Here is a 25835-nt window from a genome sequence, read left to right as displayed (position 1 = left end):
CAATATCGCTTTATCGGTTAAAAAGTCCTTAACTCTAATTTTTATACATCGACATGTCACGCCAATACATAAAGTGTAACCGATATTTTGATTTCTTACATTTGCGCATGCCTCTGTGGATATGTGCTAAGGCATAAGGCGGCATAGAGTGATAGCAAATCGGTCATCGAGAGGTGTTAGGTGATGCGACAGTCTGACAGCAAAAGCCAAAACATCGGTTTGAGTAGACGGCCAGCTGTCTCCCTTCAGCAGAGAACATTGCTTGTTTTGAAACGTGTGTGTGCGCGTGTTTGATGCATCCTTCAGTAAACGATTCTAGACAATATCGAGTCCAGCTGTATTTAGTCGGGATCACGTCAGCATGACTAGTAACTACATATGTCCGAACCCTCCGAGTTCCAAATATCCTTCCTAAGATGATTGAATTCTTTTGGCAAGATATTGACAGTAATGCCGTGATAAAATGTCAGGCAGCATTTCTATTCAATTTGAAAGAGAGGAAAGGAGTCCCTTGTAAGGACATTATCCTGTGAGCTGCTGTGAGACTTCCATTACCGAAGTGGCCTGCGGTGTCTCTGCCTCTCTAAAAGCTCCACGCAGGATGCGCCTCCCTCAGGATTGGCTGCCTGGAGGCCACAAAGCGGTCACATTCAAACACATGTGAGAGGAGAGGCACAACAAGCCAGAAAAACAGGGACAGCTAGAGAGAGAGTTCCTTCCGTGGTGCCGGGAAGACATTCAAAAGTGCTTATCGCCACTCTGAGAACAAAAAAGCAACAAGCTGCTAATGGATGTTCAAGAACATGATGTTTTCACTTTTTGTATGTCCTTTTGTCCACTCCATTATTTTCACCACCTACTCCATTTAAGTAAGTTTCTTTTATTTAGGTTTTTGCCAAAAAGGATGGTTGGGAGAAAAACACATAATAGAAGTAGTTCTACACAAGTACACTTTATATATTTATCCATTTATTTGGTGTTTGTTTTTACAGCGTGTCCTTGTTATGTTCTTACGTGACCTGGAGCTTGTTCCAGCTGATGTTGGGAATAATACAGCCTACATTCTGGATTGGTTTTTGTAAAATATACAGTTGTGGTCAAAAGTTTACATACACTTGTGAAGAACATAATGTCATGGCTCTTTTGAGTTTCCAGTTATTTCTACAAATTTGATTTTTCTCTGATAGAGTGATTGGAACAGATACTTCTTAGTCGCAAAAAACATTCATGAAGTTTGGTTCTTTTATGACTTTATTAAGGGTGAACAGAAAAAAGTGATCAAATCTGCTGGGTCAAAAATATACATACAGCAGCGCTAATATTTGGTAACATGTCCCTTGGCCATTTTCACTTCAATTACCGTATTTTTCGGACTACAAGTCGCACCTGAGTATAAGTCGATCCAGCCATAAAATGCCCAACGAAGAGAAAAAAAAACATATACAAGTCGCACCGGAGTATAAGTCGAATTTTGGGGGGAAATTTACTTGATAAAATCCAACACATAGAACAGACATGTCATCTTGAAAGGCAATTTAATATAAAAATACAATAGAGAACAACATGCTAAATAAATGTACAGTGTACAGTGCATGAACAACGAAATGTGAATAGACTGTCCTACGCTACGGCTCAGTCCTGGCTATACAGCGAACTCCCAAAAGACAATGCTGGACGTCCGTATAATTTGCTGAATCAATTTAGTCCTCGATAGCAAACAGGTTCGCATCAACGTAAATAAATGATAATTAGGTACTATTACAGTAATAAGTAACAGGTTAGCATGCGTTCGCTATCATTAGCACATCGTTCAAACAACCACACAACTGGCTCTAAGTGTCCGATCGCTGGTGGAAAACACACAACAACAACAGAAAAGATGATACACGCAAGCGTTGCCTCTGTAGAAAGAATTTAAAAGCATAAACAATGAAAGTAGGTTCGCAGCCGTCTTTTCTCTCTCGCTAACTCGCCCAGTCACTCACTCAGAGCTACGTAGCTGTCCGTCTTCTTCTGGCGTGTGAGCACTCTTCTTCACGTAAACAAGTGCGAGTGCGCCCTCACGTGGCGTGAAAGCGCCACAAACTAAATGCATCCATTTCAAGATAAAACAGTCAATAATACAATTGAAGATACACAATTGAACACACACTGCCAAAGGCAGAACGCGAACGTGGCCATAGCTATAAGAGTTATTCAGATAACTATAGCATAAGAACATGCTAACAACTTTACAAAACCATCAGTGTCACTGCAAAACACCAAAATAACACGTGAAATTATATCATAATGTGTTAATAATTCCACACATAAGTCGCGCCTGAGTATAAGTCGCACCCACAGCCAAAATATGAAAAAAAACGCGACTTATAGTCCGAAAAATACGGTAGGCGCTTTTGGTAGCCATCCACAAGCTTCTGGCAAGCTTCTGGTTGAATCTTTGACCACTCCTCTTGACAGAATTGGTCCAGTTCAGTTAAATTTGATGGCTTTCTGACATGGACTTGTTTCTTCAGCATTGTCCACAAGTTCTCAATGGGGTTTTGGAAAGGCCATTCGAAAACCTTAATTCTAGCCTGATTTAGCCATTCCATTACCACTTTTGATGTGTGTTTGGGGTCATTGTCCTGTTGGAACACCCAACTGCGCCCAAGACCCAATCTTCGGGCTGATGACGTTAGGTTATCTTGAAGAATTTGAAGGTAATCCTCCTTCTTCATGATCCCATTTACTCTCTGTAAAGCACCAGTTCCATTGGCAGCAAAACAGCCCCACAGCATAATACTACCACCACCGTGCTTGTCGGTAGGCATGGTGTACTTAGGGTTAAAGGCCTCACCTTTTCTCCTCCAAACATATTGCCGGGCATTGTGGCCAAACAGCTTGATTTTTGTTTCGTCTGACCACAGAACTTTCCTCCAGAAGGTCTTATCTTTGTCCATGTGATCAGCCGCAAACTTCAGTCGAGCCTTAAGGTGCCACTTATGGAGCAAGGGCTTCCTTCTTGCACGGCAGCCTCTCAGTCCATGGAGATGCAAAACACGCTTGACTGTGGACACTGACACCTGTGTTCCAGCAGCCTCTAATTCTTGGCAGATCTGCTTTTTGGTGATTCTCGGTTGAATTTTCACCCTCCTGACGTATTTTCTCTCAAACGCAGGTGATAGCTTGCGTTTTCTTCCTGATCATGGCAGTGACAAAACAGTGCCATGCACTTTATACTTACAAACAATTGTTTGCACTGTTGCTCTTGGGACCTGCAGCTGCTTTGAAATGGCTCCAAGTGACTTTCCTGACTTGTTCAAGTCAATGATTGTTCAAGTCAATAATCACTCACAAGAAATTGCTCATTCGTGTTGCTCTATGTATATTTTTGACCCAGCAGATTTGATCACTTTTTCTGTTAACCCATAATAAAGTCATAAAAGAACCAAACTTCATGAATGTTTTTTGTGACAAAGAAGTATCTGGTCCAATCACTCTATCGGAGAAAAATCAGAGTTGTAGAAATAACTGGAAACGTATCTGGTCCAATCACTCTATCGGCGAAAAATCAGAGTTGTAGAAATAACTGGAAACTCAAGAGAGCCATGACATTATGTTCTTCACAAGTAAACTTTTGACCACAACTGTACATACCTGTACCCAACTTATTTCGACTTGATGATGCCTGAGTCGTTTTTTTTTTTTTTTTTTTTTTTTTTAATGTCGACTTTTGTTTTGTGATGCATGCTTTTTTTTATATATATATATATGGCGCAGGAAGCGTAGAACAGGAGGCGAATACTTGTACAGACGCGCCTGCCCCCCCCCCCCACACACACACACAGAACAGCCAAATGACAGCGGTGACAGCCTGCGTGCACACTTGTTGCTTGTGAGGCATCCAGAGGAGACGACTGTATATAACCACTGGCGCCACCAGGGGGTTGCCAGGGGTGGCTACGGCCACCCCTATAAATTGGTTGGCCACCCCACTGGCCACCCCGCTTGCCAGTATCGTTAGATTGTTGTAGCATCAGTTATGCATTTCATCCCAAATGAATGCATTTATTTTGTTTTGTTAAATGTAGGGCTGTCTACTTTATCGCGTTAACGGGCGGTAATTATTTTTCTTAAAGTAATCACTTGAAAATATTTATCGCAATTAACGCATTCGCGGTACGACTCATTCACTCATTGCTCCAAACAGCTTACAATGGCGCTGTTTTACTTATATACAGAGATAAGAGTCACAGTGGAGTAGATACAAGCATTCATTGGGGCCGTGCTTTTAATTGGCAAAAGCTTTGTCATCTCTCCCACAGCAACTATAAATATTGTGGGAAGCGACATGGGGAAGAATGACAGGAGTTGATCTTTTTCTTAACACCCAGTAGTGTACCGAACGCAGAGAAGATATAGCGTTTGCAGCCACCACACACAGTCATGGTTGCACCACTTCCCATCATGCATTTGGGCAGAACAGTTAAGTCGCTACAGTATCATTTACTGAAAGCTCAACAAATACACTAGATGGCAATATTTTGTCACAATATACAAACTGACATTTATCCTTTAAGAATTACAAGTCTTTCTATCCGTGGATCCCTTTTACAGAAAGAATGTTAATAATGTTAATGCCATCTTGTGGATTTATTGTTATAATAAACAAATACAGTACTTATGTACAGTATGTTGAATGTATATATCCGTCTTGTCTTCTTTCCATTCCAACAATAATTTACAGAAATATATACATATATACAGCCTAATATATACATAACACAATAAAACAGAATTGTTGTGGAACTCAAAATGTTGACTGGACAGTTATGGACTATGCACATTAAATCATTAGTAACATCAAATATTACACAATACACTAAAGTATATCAGTAGCCGTGTTCTTAAGTCTTTCTGATAGTTTTCCCCTGATCTTTTTACTGCAATAATATAATGAAAACCTGAAATTATGGCTTTTAGTTTTGGCCACCCCAAGATTTTAAGTGGCCCCATTTGGCCACCCCTATGGAAAATTTCTGGAGGCGCTACTGTATATAACCCCTTTAATACTGTTTCTTATGCGTTTTCAATTGTGGTCGAATACTTGGGGCGAGTTTGTGTGATTGTTTTTGATGATGTGCGGACGCTAGCTGATACATGCTAATCTTTTGTTATTGCCGTATCAGCAGCTACTTGTAGACGCAAATTTGAATTGCTGTTGTTGAATATGAGACTGATTTAATTTAACTTTATTTTGGTTTCATTCTGCAAGTGTTTATGTAGGGTGACCATATTTTGATTTCCAAAATGAGGACACTCGGCCCGGCCTCGAGATACTTCAATTTTACTCGAAGATCACTCTAAGATGCGTATATCTCCCACTTTTTTTTTTTACTCAACAGGCTTTATTCTTCCTAAAAAAAATAATCAAACAATAAAAAAAAAAAAAAAAAAAAGAATAATTATTAAAAAAGAATAAAATAATGCAGACTCATGGAAATGTAGTCCAGTTAATACACACACACAGTTGGCTATGTGCCAACTCAACATTTTTTTAAAATTACGATCACGACAATTGTCATTGACAAAATGTTATTCCCACTCAATTTTTATTCTCATACAATGTAAATAAATTGTACGCAAACAATAACTGAAATAAACTGACAAGCGATTCAACCAGCATGTTTCCAAACGCAGCAGTTCAAATTCAAAACTACATTGCCCATAATGCCTAGCGCAGCTGAGCTCACTGATTGCTACCCTATTAGCGAATACGGGAGCCGAGGCAAAATCAGACTTTGCTATAAAAGTTTACTACCATCGGCTGCGCAAAGATGCGACAACAAACGGGATTTTACAGATTACACCAGTACAAATCTCCGACAGAAGTCAACAGTTGCCATTATATACGTATTTATCGTAAAAAAACAACTCATAAGCAACACAGCTATTTAGCTATACTAGCATTCAACCACTAACTAACGCAGAACAATTACAAGACTCATACAGTATACTGCATCTCTGTGTACACATATAACCCTATGTACAACAGAAGACACGTGATCGACATTAACAGGAGAAACTTACAGAAAGGTGTATGGAGCCACGTCTTTTAGAACTTCTTATTGAACTCCTTACTGTAGTCTGAGCTCTCGCCAAACCGTCAGTAGATGGTGGTAATTCCCCATGAAACAAAGGGTAAACTGCCAACAAAAAAGAAGAAGAAGATCTACTCCTTCTCCCGCGCCTACTAGTAGGAGCAACGTCAACGCAGGCAAGCGCTGCCCCCTAGCGGCCGGAGGAATTCTCTTTAAGTTGGTCCCGTAAAAAAAAAAAAAAAAAAAAATCATAAAAACCGGACATTTTTATGAATTTATAAAACCCGCCCGGACAACAAGGATACTGCGTGAAAGTAGGACTTGTCCGGGCAAAAGAGGACATTTGGTCACCCTAGTTTATGTCATGAGCAGCTGAATAAAGTCAGCAAACACCACGGACGTCTGACATCGTCATTTCGGAGCTTAGCTCACTGTCTAGCTATGACTTGGGTTCAACGTCTTGGCGAGGACAGTTACAATGACGTGTAATACAAGTTTTTGGATAGTTTTTGCTTTTGACAGAAATAGAAGTCAGAGTGAAGCTGCTTGATTTTACATCTGACACAATGGCTGTTCAAGGGAGAGCGTTCGTTAAAGATCACATTTTCTTCTTTTAAATACGTGTGACATCTCTGACTCATTATAACCTTGACATACTCGGTTGAAAGAGATTCACCCCTCCATTTGTAAGTGTCTGTGAAGGAAAGATGGAAGCAGAACACGATCTAGAGAGGCAATTACAGTTACTGAAATGATTAATGCGGGGGAACATACTTAGTTAGCTTATAATGCAAACTACAACCTCAGCAATTTTTGGCAGTACCTTTGCATATTTAATTTGACATTTTTTTATTTAAATTATTTCACAGGCTTGACTAAATCTCTTTTTGAGGGGAAATTACATATAAATAGAATATAAATATATTTGGTTATTATTATATTTATTATTTAAACTGATTGCAACCATTTATCATTTAAAATCATAGGCGGAGTTTGACTTTTGGGCCAGTAGGGCACAATATGTTGATGACCCCGAAACACAGTGTCAGCAATAAAATTAACTTACAAGAATATTTATAATAATACGTTGACAATGAGCGCTTTTTGTTTCCCATCATTCTTGAGTGGAATTCTAAATCAGGCTGCATAGGCAATAAATTTCGCCAAGATCGTCAACCATTGAATGTGGTACGTCCGCCGGTGTCGTGCCAATGTAGTTACCCCAGTCAAAAATTTTCTTTATTATTCAATCCCCCAAAAAATTGCTTCAATAAAAAAAAAAAAAAAAAAAGTTGCTTCAATCAAAACATAGGCTATATTTTCAATTAAAGCGAGTCGCTTCAATCAAAAAAAGAATGTGTTTCAATTAGGGCTGTCAAAATTATCGCTTTAACGGACGGTAATTAATTTTTTTAATGAATCACGTTAAAATATTTGACGCAATTAACGCACATGCCCCGCTCAGACAGATTCAAATGACAGTACAGTGAAATGCCCACTTGTTAATTGTGCTTTATGGAGTTTTGACGCCCTCTGCTGGCGCTTGGGTGCGACTGATTTTATGGGCTTCAGCACCCATGAGCATTGTGTAAGTAATTAGTGACATCAACAATGGCGGGCTACTAGTTTATTTTTTTGATTGAAAATTTTTACAAATTTTATTAAAACGAAAACATTAAGAGGGGTTTTAATATAAAATTTCTATAACTTGTACTAACATTTATCTTTTAAGAACTACAAGTCTTTCTATCCATGGATCGCTTTAACAGAATGTTAATAATGTTAATGCCATCTTGTTGATTTATTGTTATAAAAACAAATACAGTCCTTATGTACTGTATGATGAATGTATATATCCATCTTGTGTCTTATCTTTCCATTCCAACAATAATAATCAGAAAAATATGGCATATTTTATAGATGGTTTGAATTGCGATTAATTGCGATTAATTACGATTAATTTTTAAGCTGTAATTAACTCGATTAAAATTTTTAATCGTTTGACAGCCCTAGTTTGAATGCAAAAATTGAAACAAAAAAAAAAAACATGTGAAAGCTATTTTTCTTTGATTGAATTTTTTGGGGGATTGAAGCAACTTTTTTGATTAAAGTAATGTTGATATGTGTTTGGGCCACATTTTGGCTAGGACGTTTTTATCGTTCAATCAAAAAAGAAGTTCAAAAAAATATATATTTTCAAAAAGAAAAATCACTTCAATCAAAAAAAAAGAAAAAATTCAATCATAGAAAATGTTTTTCAATGCGAGACAACATTTGAGATTGAAAAATTGGCATTTGAACACTTAATTTTTCGTTGAAATAGTTTGATTTGATTGAAGCAATCCTTTTTGTGTTTGAGCCATATTATGGCCATTTGTGTCGAAATCATTCAAACCCCAAAAAAGTTGCTTCAGTCAAAAAAAAAAAAAAAAAAAATTCAATCAAAGAAAAAAATCATTTGAAAAATAAAATTGCCCTCCCCTATTTTTTTTAATTATATGCAAAGCAAATGACCGTGTAAGGTGCTAGTCACATGATCTGTTCGAAAAATAATTTTGACCCGTTATGAAAATATTTTTTTGTTCATTTCATTCATTTTTGTTGCAGTTTTATTGCTTTACAACTTTTATATACAGTGGGGCAAATAAGTATTTAGTCAACCACTAATTGTGCAAGTTCTCCCACTTCAAAAATATTACAGAGGCCTGTAATTGTCAACATGGGTAAACCTCAACCATGAAAGACAATGTGGGAAAAAAAAAAACAGAAAATCACATTGTTTGATTTTTTAAATAATTTATTTGCAAATCATGGTGGAAAATAAGTATTTGGTCTAGACCAAAAGTTCATCTCAGTACTTTGTTATGTGCCCTTTGTTGGCAGTAACGGAGGCCAAACGTTTTCTGTAACTCTTCACAAGCTTTTCACACACTGTTGCTGGTATTTTGGCCCATTCCTCCATGCAGATCTCCTCTAGAGCAGTGATGTTTTGGGGCTGTCGTTGAGATCTGGAGACTGGCTAGGCCACTCCAGGACCTTGAAATGCTTCTTACGAAGCCACTCCTTCGTTGCCCTGGCTGTGTGTTTGGGATCATTGCCATGCTGAAAGACCCAGCCACGTCTCATCTTCAATACCCTTGCTGATGGAAGGAGATTTTCACTCGAAATCTCTCGATACATGGCTCCATTCATTCTTTCCTTTACACACATCAGTCGTCCTGGTCCCTTTGCAGAAAAACAGCCCCAAAGCATGATGTTTCCACCCCCATGCTTCACAGTGGGTATGGTACAATTCAGTATTCCTTTTCCTCCAAACAAGAGAACCTGTGTTTCTACCAAAAAGTTGTATTTTGGTTTCATCTGACCATAACACATTCTCCCAGTCCTCTTCTGGATCATCCAAATGCCCTCTAGCGAACTGCAGATGGGGCTGGACGGGTACTTTCTTCAGGAGGGGGACACCTCCGGTAGTGCAGGATTTGAGTCCCTGGCGGCGCGTTGTGTTACTGATAGTAGCCTTTGTTACTGTGGTCCCAGCTCTCTGTAGGTCATTCACTAGGTCCCCCCGTGTGGTTCTGGGATTTTTGCTCCCCGTTCTTGTTATCATTTTGACGCCATGTGGTGAGGAGGGAGTTGAAAGTCCTTGTTGCCCAACGACAGCCCCAAAATATCACTGCTCTAGAGTAGATCGACATGGAGGAATGGGCCAAAATACCAGCAACAGTGTGTGAAAAGCTTGTGAAGAGTTACAGAAAACGTTTGGCCTCCGTTATTGCCAACAAAGGGTACATAACAAAGTATTGAGATGAACTTTTGGTATAGACCACATACTTATTTTCCACCATGATTTGCAAATAAATTCTTTAAAAATCAAACAATGTGATTTTCTGGGTTTTTTTTTCACATTCTATCTCTCGTGGTTGAGGTTTACCCATGTTGACAATTACAGGCCTCTGTAATATTTTCATGTGGGAGAACTTGCACAATTAGTGGTTGACTAAATACTTATTTGCCCCACTGTATGCAGGAAAGTCAATTTCATGTAGTGACACTTTTTAGCAGCTTATGTTTAAAATGATCGCAACCCACAATATTCTTTTGTCGTGCATATGTTGTGCAAGAGAAAGTGCGAAGGCACTGCATGTATCCTCTTTCCAACCTTGGCAGATATACTTTCTGCCCTGTGAGGCCAATCAGATGTTAAGTGGTCTCAGCATTATCTGAGCCCTAACAAACAACTTGGAGTCAGCTCAATCAATCGCCACCCATGCAGAAGAATCACCTTTAGAACTCTTGGTGCCAAAAAAACAACAACACAACTCGACAGTTTAAACGTGTGGTTATTTTTGAATGAGGCGGTTTCTAGTTGATCTTTTCGAAGGGAAAGAGCAGTTTGGCCTCAGCAGTAAGCTTGAATGGCAATCATTGCAACAGCCGAGCACTGAGCTGCATGCTGATTTGGACCTTCTCACTCTCTACATAGCAGTACGTGAGTTATAGACATCGTTTAGCATCATTACCCAGTGTCTTTCACACAAAAAAAGGAAATTAAGGAGTATGATGCTACAGATACAATGGAGTAAATATTGAATTTCCCATCACTGTTTAATTCATTCATTTTCCATGCCGCTTTTGCTCAAGGGGGTTGTGGGGGGTGCTGGAGCCTATCCCAGCCAATTCCGGGCAGTAGGCGGGGTACACCCTGAATTGGTTGCCAGCCAATCGCAGGGCACAATGAGACATACAACCATCCATGCACACACTCATAACTACGGACAATTTAAAGTTCAATCAGCCTACCACGCACGTTTTTGGGATGTGGGAGGAAACCGGACTCCCCGGGGAGAACATGCAAACTCCGCAGAGGAAGGCCGGGGTGTCACCCACTCCGGGTGAGGAGCCTGTCCTGCCCCGGGCCTAGTGGGCCGTGGTGGTCCTGCAGTGTGCCGTGTCGGTTGGGGGGTTGCGGCGGGGGCTTTCGGTGGTGGGGGCAGGCGTGGGAGGCGGTGGCGCGTCCCCTCATCCCTTCCTTGAAAGCTGGCTAATGGAGGCGTGGATGGTCCAGGGGACCGTCCTGGGTCCCGGGAGGATGGCAAGCGCCCTTTGCTGGAGTCTCCCAAATCGGAATTCATGCAGCAATTACGTCAACAAAGAGGGAGAGCGGCAGGATGGCACCGATGTAACTGCATTAGTGTTAGCGCCTAGCTTGAACTTGCCTGGCACGGCCAGACTGTTCTCCCAGTATATTTCAAACATTGAGAGAAAAGTCTGGGACCCAGCCCATTAACGGCCTCTCGAGCAGGTACAAAATCAATCGACAAATCAGATTTGTTTATTTGCGTGACGTGTTCTTAACGAGCAACGTCACTCTTAAGCGTCGGAAGTCGTCTCCACAACAACACAGATGGTGAACAGGAGAGCCGAGAATATGTTCCAATCCACGTAAAATCAGTTTTAAATGACCAAAAACACATCGACACGAGTCATTGACAACAGTCTGTCTCGCGCTAGCCATGTTGAATAAACTCTGCTCTCCTCGTATGTTTCCTTTCCGCTGAATGGTGGCCAGACTCAAGAGCTGGAACAGCGGTGAGTCTGGTGTACCAGGCAAAGCTTGAACTACACAGTAGGCGGGCTTGACCACAGTCATAAATAAAAATAAATTGAAGAAAAGGAAAGGCCTGATAATGCTCAGTTTTCTTTCTGTGCGTGAAGTATTTCAGTATTGCTTACATGGCCGAGTCGGTGCTACAGTGTATCACAAAAGTGAGTACATCCCTCGGCTGTTAATGGGCTGGGTCCCAGACTATTTCTCACAGTGTTTGAAAAATACAGAGAGAATAGTCTGGCGGTGCCAGGCAAGCTAGGACTTACAGTAGCTGCAATGCCTTGGCGAGGCCAGTACAATGATGTACAGTGTATCACAAAAGTGAGTACACCCCTCGCATTTCTGCAAATATTTAAGTATATCTTTTCATGGGACAACACTGACAAAATGACACTTTGACACAATGAAAAGTAGTCTGTGTGCAGCTTATATAATAGTTAATTTATTTTCCCCTCAAAATAACTCAAAATATAGCAGTTAATATCTAAACCCCTGGCAACAAAAGTGAGTACATCCCTTAGAAACTACATCCCTAAATGTCCAAATTGAGTACTGCTTGTCATTTTCCCTCCAAAATGTCATGTGACTCGTTACTGTTACTAGGTCCAGGTGTGCATGTGGAGCAGGTGTGTTTAAATTTGTAGTGCAGCTCTAACACTCTCTCATACTGGTCACTGAAAGTTCCAACATGGCACCACATGGCAAAGAACTCTCTGAGGATCTTAAAAGACGTATTGTTGCGCTACATGAAGATGTCCAAGGCTACAAGAAGATTGCCAACACCCTGAAACTGAGCTGCAGCACAGTGGCTAAGATCATCCAGCGTTTTAAAAGAGCAGGGTCCACTCAGAACATGCCTTGGGTTGGCTGTCCAAAGAAGCTGAGTGTCACATCCAAATGCTGTCTTTCAAAGATCGTCGTAGGAGTGCTGTCAGCAGTGCTGCAGAGATTGAAGAGGTGGGGGGTCAGCCTGTTAGTGCTCAGACCATATGCCGCACTCTACATCAAATTGTTGTGCATGGCTGTCACTTCAGGAGGAAGCTTCTTCTGAAGACGGTACACAGAAAAGCCCGCAAACAGTTTGCTGAAGACGTCAACAAAGCACATGGATTACTGGAACCATGTCCTATGGTCTGATGAGACGAAGATTAATGTGTTTAGTTCCGATGGTCTCAAGCATGTGTGGCGGCGACCAGGTGAGGAGTACAAAGATAAGTGTGTCATGCGTACAAAAATAAGTGTGTCATGCCTACAGTCAAGCATGGTGGTGGGAATGTCATGGTCTGGGGCTGCATGAGTGCTGCAGGTGTTGGAAAGTTATATTCAATTGAGGGAGACATGAACTCCAACATTTACTGCGAAATACTGCAGCAGAGCATGATCCCCTCCCTCCAGAAACTGGTCGCAGGGCAGTGTTCCAGCATGACATTAACCCCAAACACACCTCCAAGATGACCACTGCTTTACTGAAGAGGCTGAGGGTAAAGGTGATGGACTGGCGAAGCATGTCTCCAGACTTGAACCCAATAGAACATGTTTGGGGGATCCTCAAGCGGAAGGTGGATGTGCGCAAAGTCTCAAATATCCGGCAGCTCCGCAATGTCGTCATGGAGGAGTGGAAGAGCATTCTAGTGGCATCCTGTGAAGCTCCGGTCAACTCCATGCCCAAGAGAGTAAAGGCAGTTCTGGATAATAGTGGTGGCCACACAAAATATTGACAGTTGACATGTTGTATGTTAATATTGACAACTTTCACTAAGGGGTGTACTCACTTTTGTTGCCAGGGGTTTATATGTTATTGGCTATATTTTGAGTTATTTTGAGGGGAAAATAAATTAACTGTATTATATAAGCTGCATACATACTACTTTTCATTGTGTCAAAGGGTCATTTTGTCAGTGTTTTCCCATGAAAAGATATACTTAAATATCTGCAGAAATGCGAGGGGTGTACTCACTTTTGTGATACACTGTAACGGACGCGCACACATAAGGCTCATGTATGTACATCATTCACACACAGTGAGTGCATGGGTTCTATCAATCCATATAAACTTTGAATATAAGACTAGATAGGGATTATTAATGTCTGCTATTTGGGTCGTCTCTTCGGAAATCAAAATATGATCACCCTGGAATGACAACCAGCATGTGTAGTCATTTGTTTTGATGCTTCTGCGCATGCGGGTCAGTTTGCTCAGCGTGTGTCGGACTGCGAGTTAGTGCGCATGCGTAATAATTGAACGGGCAATCCGAACGGTCACGCCAACAGATAAGACAAAAAAATTGGAATTGTGCTTTAAGACCTGCGGTGTGAACCTTGCCTAAGTCCAGAGGATGTTAAACGCTCGGACACCTTTTTCTTTTTACATACAGCTGGTGGTTTCTAGGAAGGTTTAATTTTTAAAAATAACTCCTTTTCTTATTGAGTGTGTATTATCATCACAAAGTTAGCATTTTCCTTGTAGACGCTACAGTATTTGCTTGTCTATGTTTGAAATTTTTGGAAACCTTTGTTTATTTTCGGACTAAAACATTTTGAGTAACTGTCAACTAAAATGAAACGTGTATGAAATTTCGTTGACTAAAACTAGAGGAAGAGGAAAACCTAGCGAAACGTGTAAAATATGACTAAAACTAATAAAAAATTATAAAAAAATTTATCCAAAAGATTAAGACTAAAACAAAAATTAAAAGGGCTGCCAAAAACAGCAGTCTTGCAGACTGATGAAAATTGTCCCACACAATTTTGGTTTAATTTGCAGCATTCATCCTGCCGTCCATCTTTACAAGTCTTCCAGGTCTGTCTTATGGGAAACATCCCTACAGCATGATGCTGCCACCACCATGCTTCACAGTGGGGATGGTGTGTTTTTGGTGATGTGCAGTGTTTGGTTTTTTTTTTCACACAAAAGTTTTTTCCAACAAATTTTTGTGTTAAAGGGATCCTCTATTTTTAAGACAAGTAATTCTTAAAAGATAAATGTTAGTATGAGTTATAATAATTTGATATTAAAACCCGTCTTAATGTTTTTGTTTAATAAAGTTTGTAAAATTATTCTAAGTGATAGGTCGCCATTCTTTTTACGTCGCAGTGCGAGACTTCACCGGGCCCGTTGCCGAAATTCCAGCGTGTCACTCGTTAGCTTTCCCAACATGTCGTCGGTTCTACCCTTCCTATTTGAACCAGATCTGATAAGTGAGGAGCAGGACAGCACTGTCGGTCGTTCACAAGACGAGCTTCAGGGAAAAATGCGTGCAGCAAATACCTGATAAGACAAAAGTTGGGCAAAAGTCTCAATGACAACAGAGCGAGAGAGCGTATGCTGTTGGGAACTCCGGTTGGGAGCGAGAGTGTATGCTGTTGGGAACTCCGGTTTTATTAGCAGCTATTCAAGGTGAGCATATTGCGTTTTCAAACTTATCCCAATATTATGTAGATTGTTAGCATCCAGAGCTGTCATGTGCTTTACATACAGTACAGGCCAAAGAGCACACCTTGTGTAATCCATGTCTTGTACATTGTAATGCGTGGTAGGAAGGATACGTGTATAAAAGTACCAAAAAGGGGAGAAGCTTCCACCTTTGCACATTTATTCACAAAAAATAATATTTCCACCTTGACCACTCTTCACTCGGGAGCTCAGCAGTACGCAAACACGCGTTCCCTGACGAACTCCAACGTTGTTGTAAGGTCCACGTCAAAGTCACTGTCGTCACTGTAGCGTGCCATAGTGCTTTGATGATTTGGTATGATTTGGGGAAACTCCCACGAAGAATAGTCAACAAAAAAGATAGCAATAGTAATCTAAATCCACGTTTTTTTACTCAGATCCAGGAATTAGACCGATCCCATGGCAATGTTGCAGCCACGATCAGGCCGTCGATTCCGCAAAATAGACTGATCCGAAAAGCCACTGTGGGACCGACGAATAAAAAAAATAGACAGATCCGAAACCAATATTGCAGAGGCGGTGGGACCGTCGGATCCAGAAAACAGACGGATCCCTTACTTGACTGAGAATCCAGGAAAAATGTTCGGGCGCCAGTTGTAACGCGTGGTGGGTAGGATACGTGCATACAGGGACCAAAAAGAGGGAAGAAGCTTCCACTTATGCACATTTATTCACTAAAAATAACAATTCCACCTCGACCACTCACTTCATTCCCCTTGTTTCCATTTGACTGGAAATTGCATCCAAAAGCAGCAAATCGTGGCATTTTACTTCGCGAGTTTAGGCAGCAATAAGCAATTGTTGAACACGCTACACATTTGGAAAGATCCCAACGACGTCATCACTGCGAGCCCGCAAACCATGGCGCCAACTAACGGTCAAAATATGGACTAAATATTATAAAATATTGCCATTGATTTAACATTTTATGTGTTTCTGACAACATATTTTAGTACAAGAGAACAATTGTGGTTTATTACAGCCTACATGTATTTAAGGTAGAGGATCACTTTAACAAGGGGGTTGAACAAGGGGGTGAATACCTATGATAGGCACAGTATATACAATAATGAACCCCAACATTGTAAACCTTCTGCTCAATATGTTGCATACTTTTGGAATGGAATCCTAGACTGCTGCATTGCTTTGTCATTGCTCACTTCCGCCCTATCTTCCACTTACGCAGGTATTCCTTCCAGGATGAGGAGGACATGTTTATGGTGGTAGATTTGCTCCTCGGAGGAGACCTGCGTTATCACCTGCAGCAGAATGTCCATTTCTCAGAGAACACAGTCAAACTGTACATCTGCGAACTGGCCTTGGCCCTGGGTTACCTGCGCTCCAAACATATAATACACAGGTTAGATGTTGCCTTATATATTTTAAGAGAATTATTTGTATCGGCTTCTCAGTACGAGCACCTCAATTTATTTTCACCCGACTCAATTAGTATGTTGAAATGTTCTGTAACATTGCCTCCACTGCATTTTCCACTTGCCTGCCCGCTTCTGTTTTATTTAGTCATAAAAAGGCTGCTTAGCCAATGTGCAGAAAGGTTAAAATAGCCGGGCGCAAAGGTCCCACCCCGCACAACTGTTATCCTTTTGCTGCAGACTGCGGTTACTATAAAATGTGCAAGATAGAGGCTTATTTAATTTGTAAAATGCAGGTTAAGTGCTTTTTAAGCAGGTCGTGCCAGAGAACTCTACCGAGGGAACAAAAAGTCCTCAAATCCTCAACTACTCTAGGGACGATTAATCCTCCCTTTTGAAGTTATTTAGTCTGTCTACAGGCAACTATAACACCTTTGAAATGTTTATTTATTTGCAGTGGAACTTTAATGTTGAAGTCAATGCACCACTGTATTTTAAGAGGATTAGGGTTGCGCTTTGCCTTTTGCCAAAATGTTTGTGAATTTTGGTATGCATAGCTAATTGTGCTCTAAACCTGTACAGTACCTCGGTGAAGTTGGCCCCCCATCAGACACAAATTTATATAAAAATAATGTCAATCGTTTGTACTATGTTTGTGCTGTAAAAAGTTTAGTTTTTGCTGCTATCGTTTTTAAGATGTGTACAATTATTTTATAGATCAACTGTAGGTCAACTGGCCCCCCTTCTTGATTAATAATGGCTAAAAATGGTGCCAATCGTTTGTGCTGTAAAAATTTCGTTTGTGCTGTTACGGTTTTTGCGATATTGAGATATTAATTTCGAGTGATGACGTCACTCAGCCCCCCACTTATTGCAAAATGGACCTGAAATGGGGCCATTCGTTTATGCTATATTTATGCTGCTATCATTTGTAGTACCTGACAAAAGTCTTGCCGCTTGCATACACATGGACCTGAAGTGTCCCTCTAATATATTTGTAATAGGGGTGCACGATATCCATTTTTTAAAAACCGATATCGATAACTTCCTGCTCCTCAAAGCCGATACCGATATCGATAACGGATAATAAATATATATATTTTTAAATGTATAACCTGAGTTTTTGAACACCTGGAGGTTTAAAAAAAAAAGATAAATAAATAAATTGTGGTGGATTCAACATAGATTTGCCTTTGATCTCACCAGATTTTTCATAATGACATGAACAAAACAGTGCGTTTCTCTTCTGCACTGCCCGACAGCCAGCTAAAAATGAATGCACATCCATAAACCACAAGGCTTGGTCTTTTCTTCCTTTTATGGGAAGACACTCGTCTTAATAATGTGAAAGTACAACAGAAAAATACACATATTCAAGACTCAATATACAACAAACTGCACAATACACTCACAGTTGTGGTCAAAAGTTTACATACACTTGTGAAGAACATATCTCAACTCTGATTTTTCTCCGATAGAGTGATTGGAACAGACACTTCTTTGTCACAAAAAACATTCATGACGTTTGGTTCTTTTATGACTTTATTATGGGTTAACAGAAAAAGTGATCAAATCTGCTGGGTCAAAAATATACATACATGGATCTGAAAAAGCGAATCGTTGACTTGAACAAGTCAGGAAAGTCACTTGGAGCCATTTCAAAGCAGCTGCAGGTCCCAAGAGCAACAGTGCAAACAATTGTTTGTAAGTATAAAGTGGCACTGGCACTGTTTTGTCACTGCCACAATCAGGAAGAAAACGCAAGCTATCACCTGCTGCTGAGAGAAAATTGGTCAGATAGGTGAAGATTCAACCGAGAATCACCGAAAAGCAGATCTGCCAAGAATTAGAAGCTGCTGGAACACAGGTGTCGGTATCCACAGTCAAGCGTGTTTTGCATCTCCATGGACTGAGAGGCTGCGGTGCAAGGAAGCCCTTGCTCCAAAAGCGGCACCTTAAGGCTCGACTGAAGTCTGCTACTGATCACATGGACAAAGATAAGACCTTCTGGAGGAAAGTTCTGTGGTCAGACGAAACAAAAATGGAGCTGTTTGGCCACAATGCCCAGCAATATGTTTGGAGGAGAAAAGGTGAGGCCTTTAACCCCAAGTACACCATGCCTACCGTCAAGCACGGTGGTGGTAGTATTATGCTGTGGGGCTGTTTTGCTGCCAATGGAACTAGTGCTTTACAGAGAGTAAATGGGATAATGAAGAAGGAGGATTACCTTCAAATTCTTCAAGATAACCTAACGTCATCAGCCCGAAGATTGGGTCTTGGGCGCAGTTGGGTGTTCCAATAGGACAATGACCCCAAACACACATCAAAAGTGGTAATGGAATGGCTAAATCAGGCTAGAATTAAGGTTTTTGAATGGTCTTCCCAAAGTCCTGACTTAAACCCCATTGAGAACTTGTGGACAATGCTGAAGAAACAAGTCCATGTCAGAAAGCCATCAAATTTAACTGAACTGGACCAATTCTGTCAAGAGGAGTGGTCAAAGATTCAACCAGAAGCTTGCCAGAAGCTTGTGGATGGCTACCAAAAGCGCCTAATTGAAGTGAAAATGGCCAAAGGACATGTTACCAAATATTAGCGCTGCTGTATGTATATTTTTGACCCAGCAGATTTGATCACTTTTTTCTGTTCACCCATAATAAAGTCATAAAAGAACCAAACTTCATGAATGTTTTTTGTGACAAAGAAGTATCTGTTCCAATCACTTTATCAGAGAAAAATCAGAGTTGTAGAAATAACTGGAAACTCAAGAGAGCCATGACATTATGTTCTTCACAAGTGTATGTAAACTTTTGACCACAACTGTATATACACAACTATTATATGTATAGCATAGCACACTAGCTTGAGCTACTAAAGCATTGGCTGACTTCTATAACACAACAACTTATTAAGTTCTGTACATATGACCCTTCACCACAGAAGTAAACATATGGTGCACATCTATATTTTATAGTAAACATAAAATACTTACAGACATATTTCCGAGGCGGAAACGTAACAGAAAGCACTCACGATTGTCAATGCGACCGCTAGACACCGCAATGTGTATGTGAATGAGCTTGTAATTTGAACAAAATGACTGTGACAAAAAATAGATGCAACGAATTATTCTGACCAGCAGGTGGGAGCAATGCCCCGCAAATGGTCAACTGCTTTCCTATACTAGTGTGTAAAGTCACTGTAAACTGTAAAGCCAGCACAATACATATTATCGGTCCTATTAATAATGTTATTGGATTTATCGAGATGGCGTCATAATTCCTATTATCGGACCAATAATTATCATGTACCAGTAATTTGTAATAAGTATTTTCTTACAAGGAATGGATAATTTTAATCCCAACAGGTTTTGGAATAACATTTCGGTGCCAAACAAAACTGTTGAAAAGTGTTCTGATGTTTACAGCTTGGTAAAGCCCATTGAGTCAATTTTTGCAAAGACATAAGTAGGGATGGGAATCGAAAACCGATTCTCTTCCGCGTGTATCAATTCCATGGAATCGTTTGGCAGATTATTTAACGAATCTCTTATAGATTCCAAGCAGTACAATCAGCGCCATGGACTTTATGCATGATACACACCGAAAAGTAAGCTAGTATCACAACATAAATGCTCCCAGTGTAACCACCCTCCAAGTGTACCATGAGGTGTCGCCGCCGAGTGATAACGTAGTGGTATTCACAGGCCAAGTCATTATTCATGAGACTACTTAAAGAAATGGTGATTTTTCCCAAAAAGTCTATTAATGGGTCGATCATATTCTCATCAAATACTCTATAAGAAAAATATAACATATATGCATTTAAAATAACCTTAAACAATTTCATTAGCAATTTTAATACTTCTGTTAGAAAGATTTCAGGGGTATGCGTTTGTTCCCATAGCAACCAGTCAGTTTTCCTTTTATTGTCCTACGTCATGCGCGCTGCGTATTCTGGGACTGTGAATAGGCGTAAGGTGCGCATTTCGAGCAGAGGACGGCCACCTGTTAGAGGAAGTATTCATTTTTGTGCATCCATGGACGATTATTTCCTCTTCATGCCATAAAGTTCTTATGATAAATTAGAGCCGTTATTAGCGCGACCGTTTTGTGTTTTTACTGTCGGCTGGTTGCTCCGCTCGGCCTCGCTGTGTCGAGGAGAGTGTTGTTTACATGACATTCGCGTTGCACATTTGTGTTAAGAGGGAATGTGTTAGTTTAGCATCTTAAGATGAGGTTGTACATCCATATGAGTGTACAGTGCTTAGTTTTCGCCACTTTTATGGCAAAGATGACCGCACCTGCCCGCAGCGTGCTTGTGGGTTGTGCGCGCGCACTTGCGCCCCCACCATTATATTCGCGTTGCACAATTCTGTTAAGAGGGAGTGTGTTAGGTGAGCATCTTAAGCTGATCTTGTACATCCATATGAGTGTACAGTGCTTGGTTTTCGCCACCTTTATGGCCAAGATGACCGCACGTGCACGCAGCGTGCTTCCGGGTTGTGCTCGTGCACTCCCCCCCTTTGTGTTCATTACACTGCGAGTCATGTATGTGTGGTATTGACTGCTTTACAGTCAATTTGCATTGTTTATTGCATCAGTACTAATTTTCTTTCCTTTCAGAGTCACACAAATATCCACACATTCCAGTCTTTCACACATATACAAATACATCAACATCTTTCCACACATGCTCCCACCTGCTCATTGAGTGATTCTCATATCAAGTGCCGTTGTCTGTATAAAGTTGTGCCTGTTGCCAAGTTGTATTAAAAGTGCCAAAGACCAACTCTCCGCTCCTTGTGTTCTAACCGACACCCCGAGGCGAATGAACCATAAAACATATTGAACCCAGAACCTCATACAGTCCATTAGTCCAAATTAGAATCGATAAGAGAATCGATAAAGAATCGAATTGTTAAGCAAAATCAATTATGGAATCGGAATCGTAAAAATCTTATCAATTCCCATCCCTAGGCATAAGGGTAACACTTTACAATAAGGGTCCCTTAATTAACATTAGTTAATGCGTTTTTAGACAATAACTCATGTTTAAGTAACATGACAATAAATCATTTAATCCCTGATCTAACATTTATTATTATATTAATTAACATGAGTTAATGCATTAGTTAATGCATTTTAAGACAATAACTAATGTTTAATTAACATTACAATAATTAATATAGTTGCTTATCTAAAATGTATTAATATAATAATTAACATGAGTTAATGCATAACCAGACAGTAACTAATAGTTTGGTAAAATTAGGTTAGGGTTTGGGGTTAGGGTTTGTTAACAAAAGCATTTATAATTTCTTAGTTAAGGGACACATGTGCTACACTTTACAATAAGGGTCCCAAAAACATTCAGTAATGGTTAATTAAGGTTAAGAGGGGGGAAGTTAAGCATTTATAATTTCTTAGTGAAGGGATATGTGTGCTACATTTTACAATAAGGGTCCAAAAAACATTCAGAAATGGTTAATTGAGGTTAAGTAAAATTTATAAGGTACGTTCAGCATGTGTCCCTTAACCAAGAAATTATAAATGCTAAGTTAACAAACGCTAAACCCAAAACCCTAACCCAAACCCTAACCCTATATAGGCCTATATACATTTTATTTTTCCAAACCATTAGTTACTGTCTGGTTATGCATTAGCTAATGCATTAGCTAGTGCATTAACTCATGTTGATTAATATGTTAGATAAGCAATTATATTAATTATTGTAATGTTACTTAAACATTATTGTCTAAAAATGCATTAACTAATGTTAATTAAGGGACCCTTATTGTAAAGTGTTACCGACATAAATCTTGTCGCCTTGTCAAATGATGCCCACAGTCCCAGATTAGAGCTTCACCTGTTACCAATAATGGATCAATTAACTCTCAGGTGTGTATAAAAAGAACCCCAGTGCACTAGACTGCCACATCAGCTGCAACCTGATATCTGATAAGATGCCTAAGATTCCTCCTGAGACCAAAGTGTTAATTATTGAGAGCCTGAAGACCAGATCCACTGCAGATGTGGCAGACACCTTCAATGTGCCTCAGCGTCAGGTACACAGGATAAAAAAAAGATATGAACAGACTGGAGACGTTTTTGACAAGCCCAGGTGAGGCAGACCCTGCAAGACATCTGCTCGGGAGGACGGGTTGTTGGCTGGAAAATCCAAAGCCAGCCCTTTTTCCACTGCAGCAGAGCTCCACGAGACCTGGACAGCTTAAGTCCCTGTGTCAACCAGAACAGTCTGTCGAATTCTGTCTAGAAATGTCCTCCATGGTCGAATCAGTGCCCAGAAACCAGCATTAAACAAAAGACAATTAAAAAACCTTGTGGTATTTGCCAAGGCCCACAGCCTGTCACACGGATGGATGCTGGAAAAGTGGCAAAAGGTGGATTTTTCAGATGAATCTTCCATTGAATTACACCACAGTCACTGCAAATATTACAGGAGACCCACTGGAGCCGCATGGATCTGAAATTCATTCAGAAATCAGTGAAGTTTGGTGGTGGCAAAATCATGGGCTGGGGTTACATCCAGTATGGGGGTGTGCGAGAGATCTGCAGGGTGGAAGGCAACATAAATAGTCTGAAATATCAACAAATCTTAGCTGCCTCTTACATTCCTAACCATAAAAAGGGACAAATTCTGCAGCAGGATGGTGCTCCATGGCATACTTCAATCTCTACCTCAAAGTTCCTCAAGGCAAAGAAGATCAAGATCTACCAGGACTGGCCAGCCAAGTCACCAGACATGAACATCATTGAGCATGTCTGGGGTAGGATGAAAGAGGAAGCATGGAAGACGAAACCCAAGAATGTTGATGAACTCTGGGAGGCATGCAAGACTGCTTTATTTGATGTTCCTGATAACTTCATCAATAAATTGTATGAATGCTTGCTGAAGCCCATGGAGGTCATACAAAATATCAAATTTGGATCTCACAGCACCACTACTTAATTCGCTTATGTTATGTAACATGTTTTTGTATTTGAAGTACATTTTCTGTTCAATTTTCACACAACTTTTGTCTTGCCAAAATCTGACCATTATGTCTTCATTAAATGATCAATCTTTTTTCAGTGAAACAAATTTATTTTTGTACATTCAACATCGTTTGGGAGGGTCTTAGCTTTCATTTGAGCCATTTCTGAAACCAACTGAATAATTAAAAGTCAGGTTATTGGCAATTGTTCCTACAAAATGGATAAGCAACAAGACTTTTGTCAGGGACTGTATAGATATTGGGAGAGTTGGGTAGAATAGCCAAAAATTTTACTCAAGTACAAGTAAAAAAGTGTTTCTTGAATAGAATACTCAAGTAATGAGTAACATTCTGAGTAACTGCTTACATTTTTTTTTTAAACAATGATATTTTTTTTTTCTCCGCACAGTTATCCATATGAACTATTGTTATAATGATACTTGTGATAATACAATTACCCATTACAAAATCAAATTAAACCAAAGAAATACAAAAATAAATCATTGAATTCTGGCAAGAGGGGGGAAAAAAATACAGAAATGAAGCATTATTTGTCCTAAGAGCATGAGAGCCCTCTTGTGGAGAGAATAGTTCCTAGTTTGAATAGTGAATAGTTCTTTAGTAGTCACTATCTTGGTCTCATCTGACCAAAGCACACGGTCCTAGTTGAAGCCTGGGAGAGCCTGGTAGACCAAGACTGAGCTTTTTGGCAACAAACACTCTAAGTGGGTCTGGCATGCCACGAAAGATGCGCATGCGGGAAAGCACCTCATACCCACTGTGAAGTAAGGTGGTGGGTCAGTGATGCTGTCCTGGAAACTTTGTTATGGTGCATGGCATCATGAATGCTTTGAAATACCAGGACATTTGAAATCAAAATCTGTTGCCCTCTGCCCGAAAGCTGAAGATAGGTCTTTCAGCAAGACAATTACCTCAAACATATGGCCAAATCTTCACAGAAGTGGTTCACTAGACACAAAATCAAGCTCCTCCCATGGCCATCTCAGTCCCCAGACTTTGTTTTGTTGGCATCTTTTTCAGGGGTGCCAATAATTATGGAGGGCACTGTAAATGCTGTATGTTTGTTTGGATTTGTCATGCCTGAAAAGAAAGAAAGAGAGAAGAAAATGTAATGACTCTTGTTTAGCCCAAAGTAGCGGAGTAAGAGTAGAATTTTTTCTTGACAAATCTACTCAAGTAAAAGTAAACAGTATGGCTTTGTAAAACTACTCTTAGAAGTACATTGTTCTCAAAAAGTTACTCAAGTAAATGTAACGGAGTACATGAAAAGCGTTACTACCCACCTCTGGACATGGTGGGCTTGAGATATTAATTTCGAGTGATGAAGTGACTTGCAACCCTCCATTTACTGCAAAATGGACGGAAAGGGGTGACATTTTTTTTGTGCTACATTTGCGCTAGATGTTGGGACACCCCTCTGCTAGGAGAGAGTTGGTACGCTTCGTCAGCCGCGACAGAGCTGTTGTGATTGGCATCATCACTCAATATCTCAATATCTATAAAACGATAGCAGTACAAACGAGACATTTTCAAAATTCATTTGAAACTGTGGGGAAATTGCATCAACTAATAAGTAACAAGATTGCAAGACCTCATCCGCGTTCTTGAACATCAACCGCAGTGAGAGGAGAAATAAAATGAGACAAATAACTAAGATGCAAATTCATTCAAGCCAATCGAATAAGATTTAAATTTAACTATTTATTGAAGTGATCTTTTCTATTTTAGTGCCGTAGAGGACAGACGTGCCAGCTGATGCGGTGGTAGAATCAACATCTCTTCAATCTGCATTCATTAGTTTTAAATGAGATGAGACGCTCATCTCATTTCTATGGAAATTGAAATGAGACATTGCTGCAGATGTGGACATGCTGACTTGGTAGTACTCGTTCCATAAAGAATGGGTCCATGGCAGTGCTCCAAATATGTATGAGCAAAGTCTTGGTAAAATTTGAGATAGTTGAAAAATGTACTTGCACTTACTAGAACTCAACTTTTATTTTGTTACAGAAAAACAAATTGGTGACTAATCATACAACGTCGTGTATAGCATGCGATACGAAACAAAAATAAAACTCAATTTTTAAATAATATGAATTTATTGGTAATATTGTAACATATAACCTGGTGCAATCAAAAAACAATCAATATCTTCAGCTACATCATGATTATTAAAATTTAACAGTGACTTTTGTTATAATTGTATGGAGCACTTTTGGCACTTTCTATCATGTCTTTTGATGGCTGCACTTCATGGCACTTCAGCTCGCAATTCAGTTTGACTTGAAGGTAGTTTGTT

General features: G+C 40.0%; 1 protein-coding gene across 4 annotated transcripts in view; it reads left to right on the top strand.

Annotated features, from left to right (window-relative positions):
• stk32a (serine/threonine kinase 32A) overlaps positions 1-25835 on the top strand; it is a 136966-nt gene that overhangs the window by 66787 nt on the left and 44344 nt on the right. For all 4 annotated transcript variants that reach the window (XM_057820517.1, XM_057820514.1, XM_057820515.1 and 1 more), the window contains one exon: positions 16332-16505. In XM_057820517.1, the coding sequence (XP_057676500.1) occupies positions 16332-16505 (174 nt within the window). The remainder of the gene's footprint in view (positions 1-16331; positions 16506-25835) is intronic.

Source organism: Corythoichthys intestinalis, chromosome 18 (assembly GCF_030265065.1).
Source record: "Corythoichthys intestinalis isolate RoL2023-P3 chromosome 18, ASM3026506v1, whole genome shotgun sequence".
Classification (NCBI taxonomy): domain Eukaryota; kingdom Metazoa; phylum Chordata; class Actinopteri; order Syngnathiformes; family Syngnathidae; genus Corythoichthys; species Corythoichthys intestinalis.
This window is presented reverse-complemented; position numbering and strand designations above follow the sequence as displayed.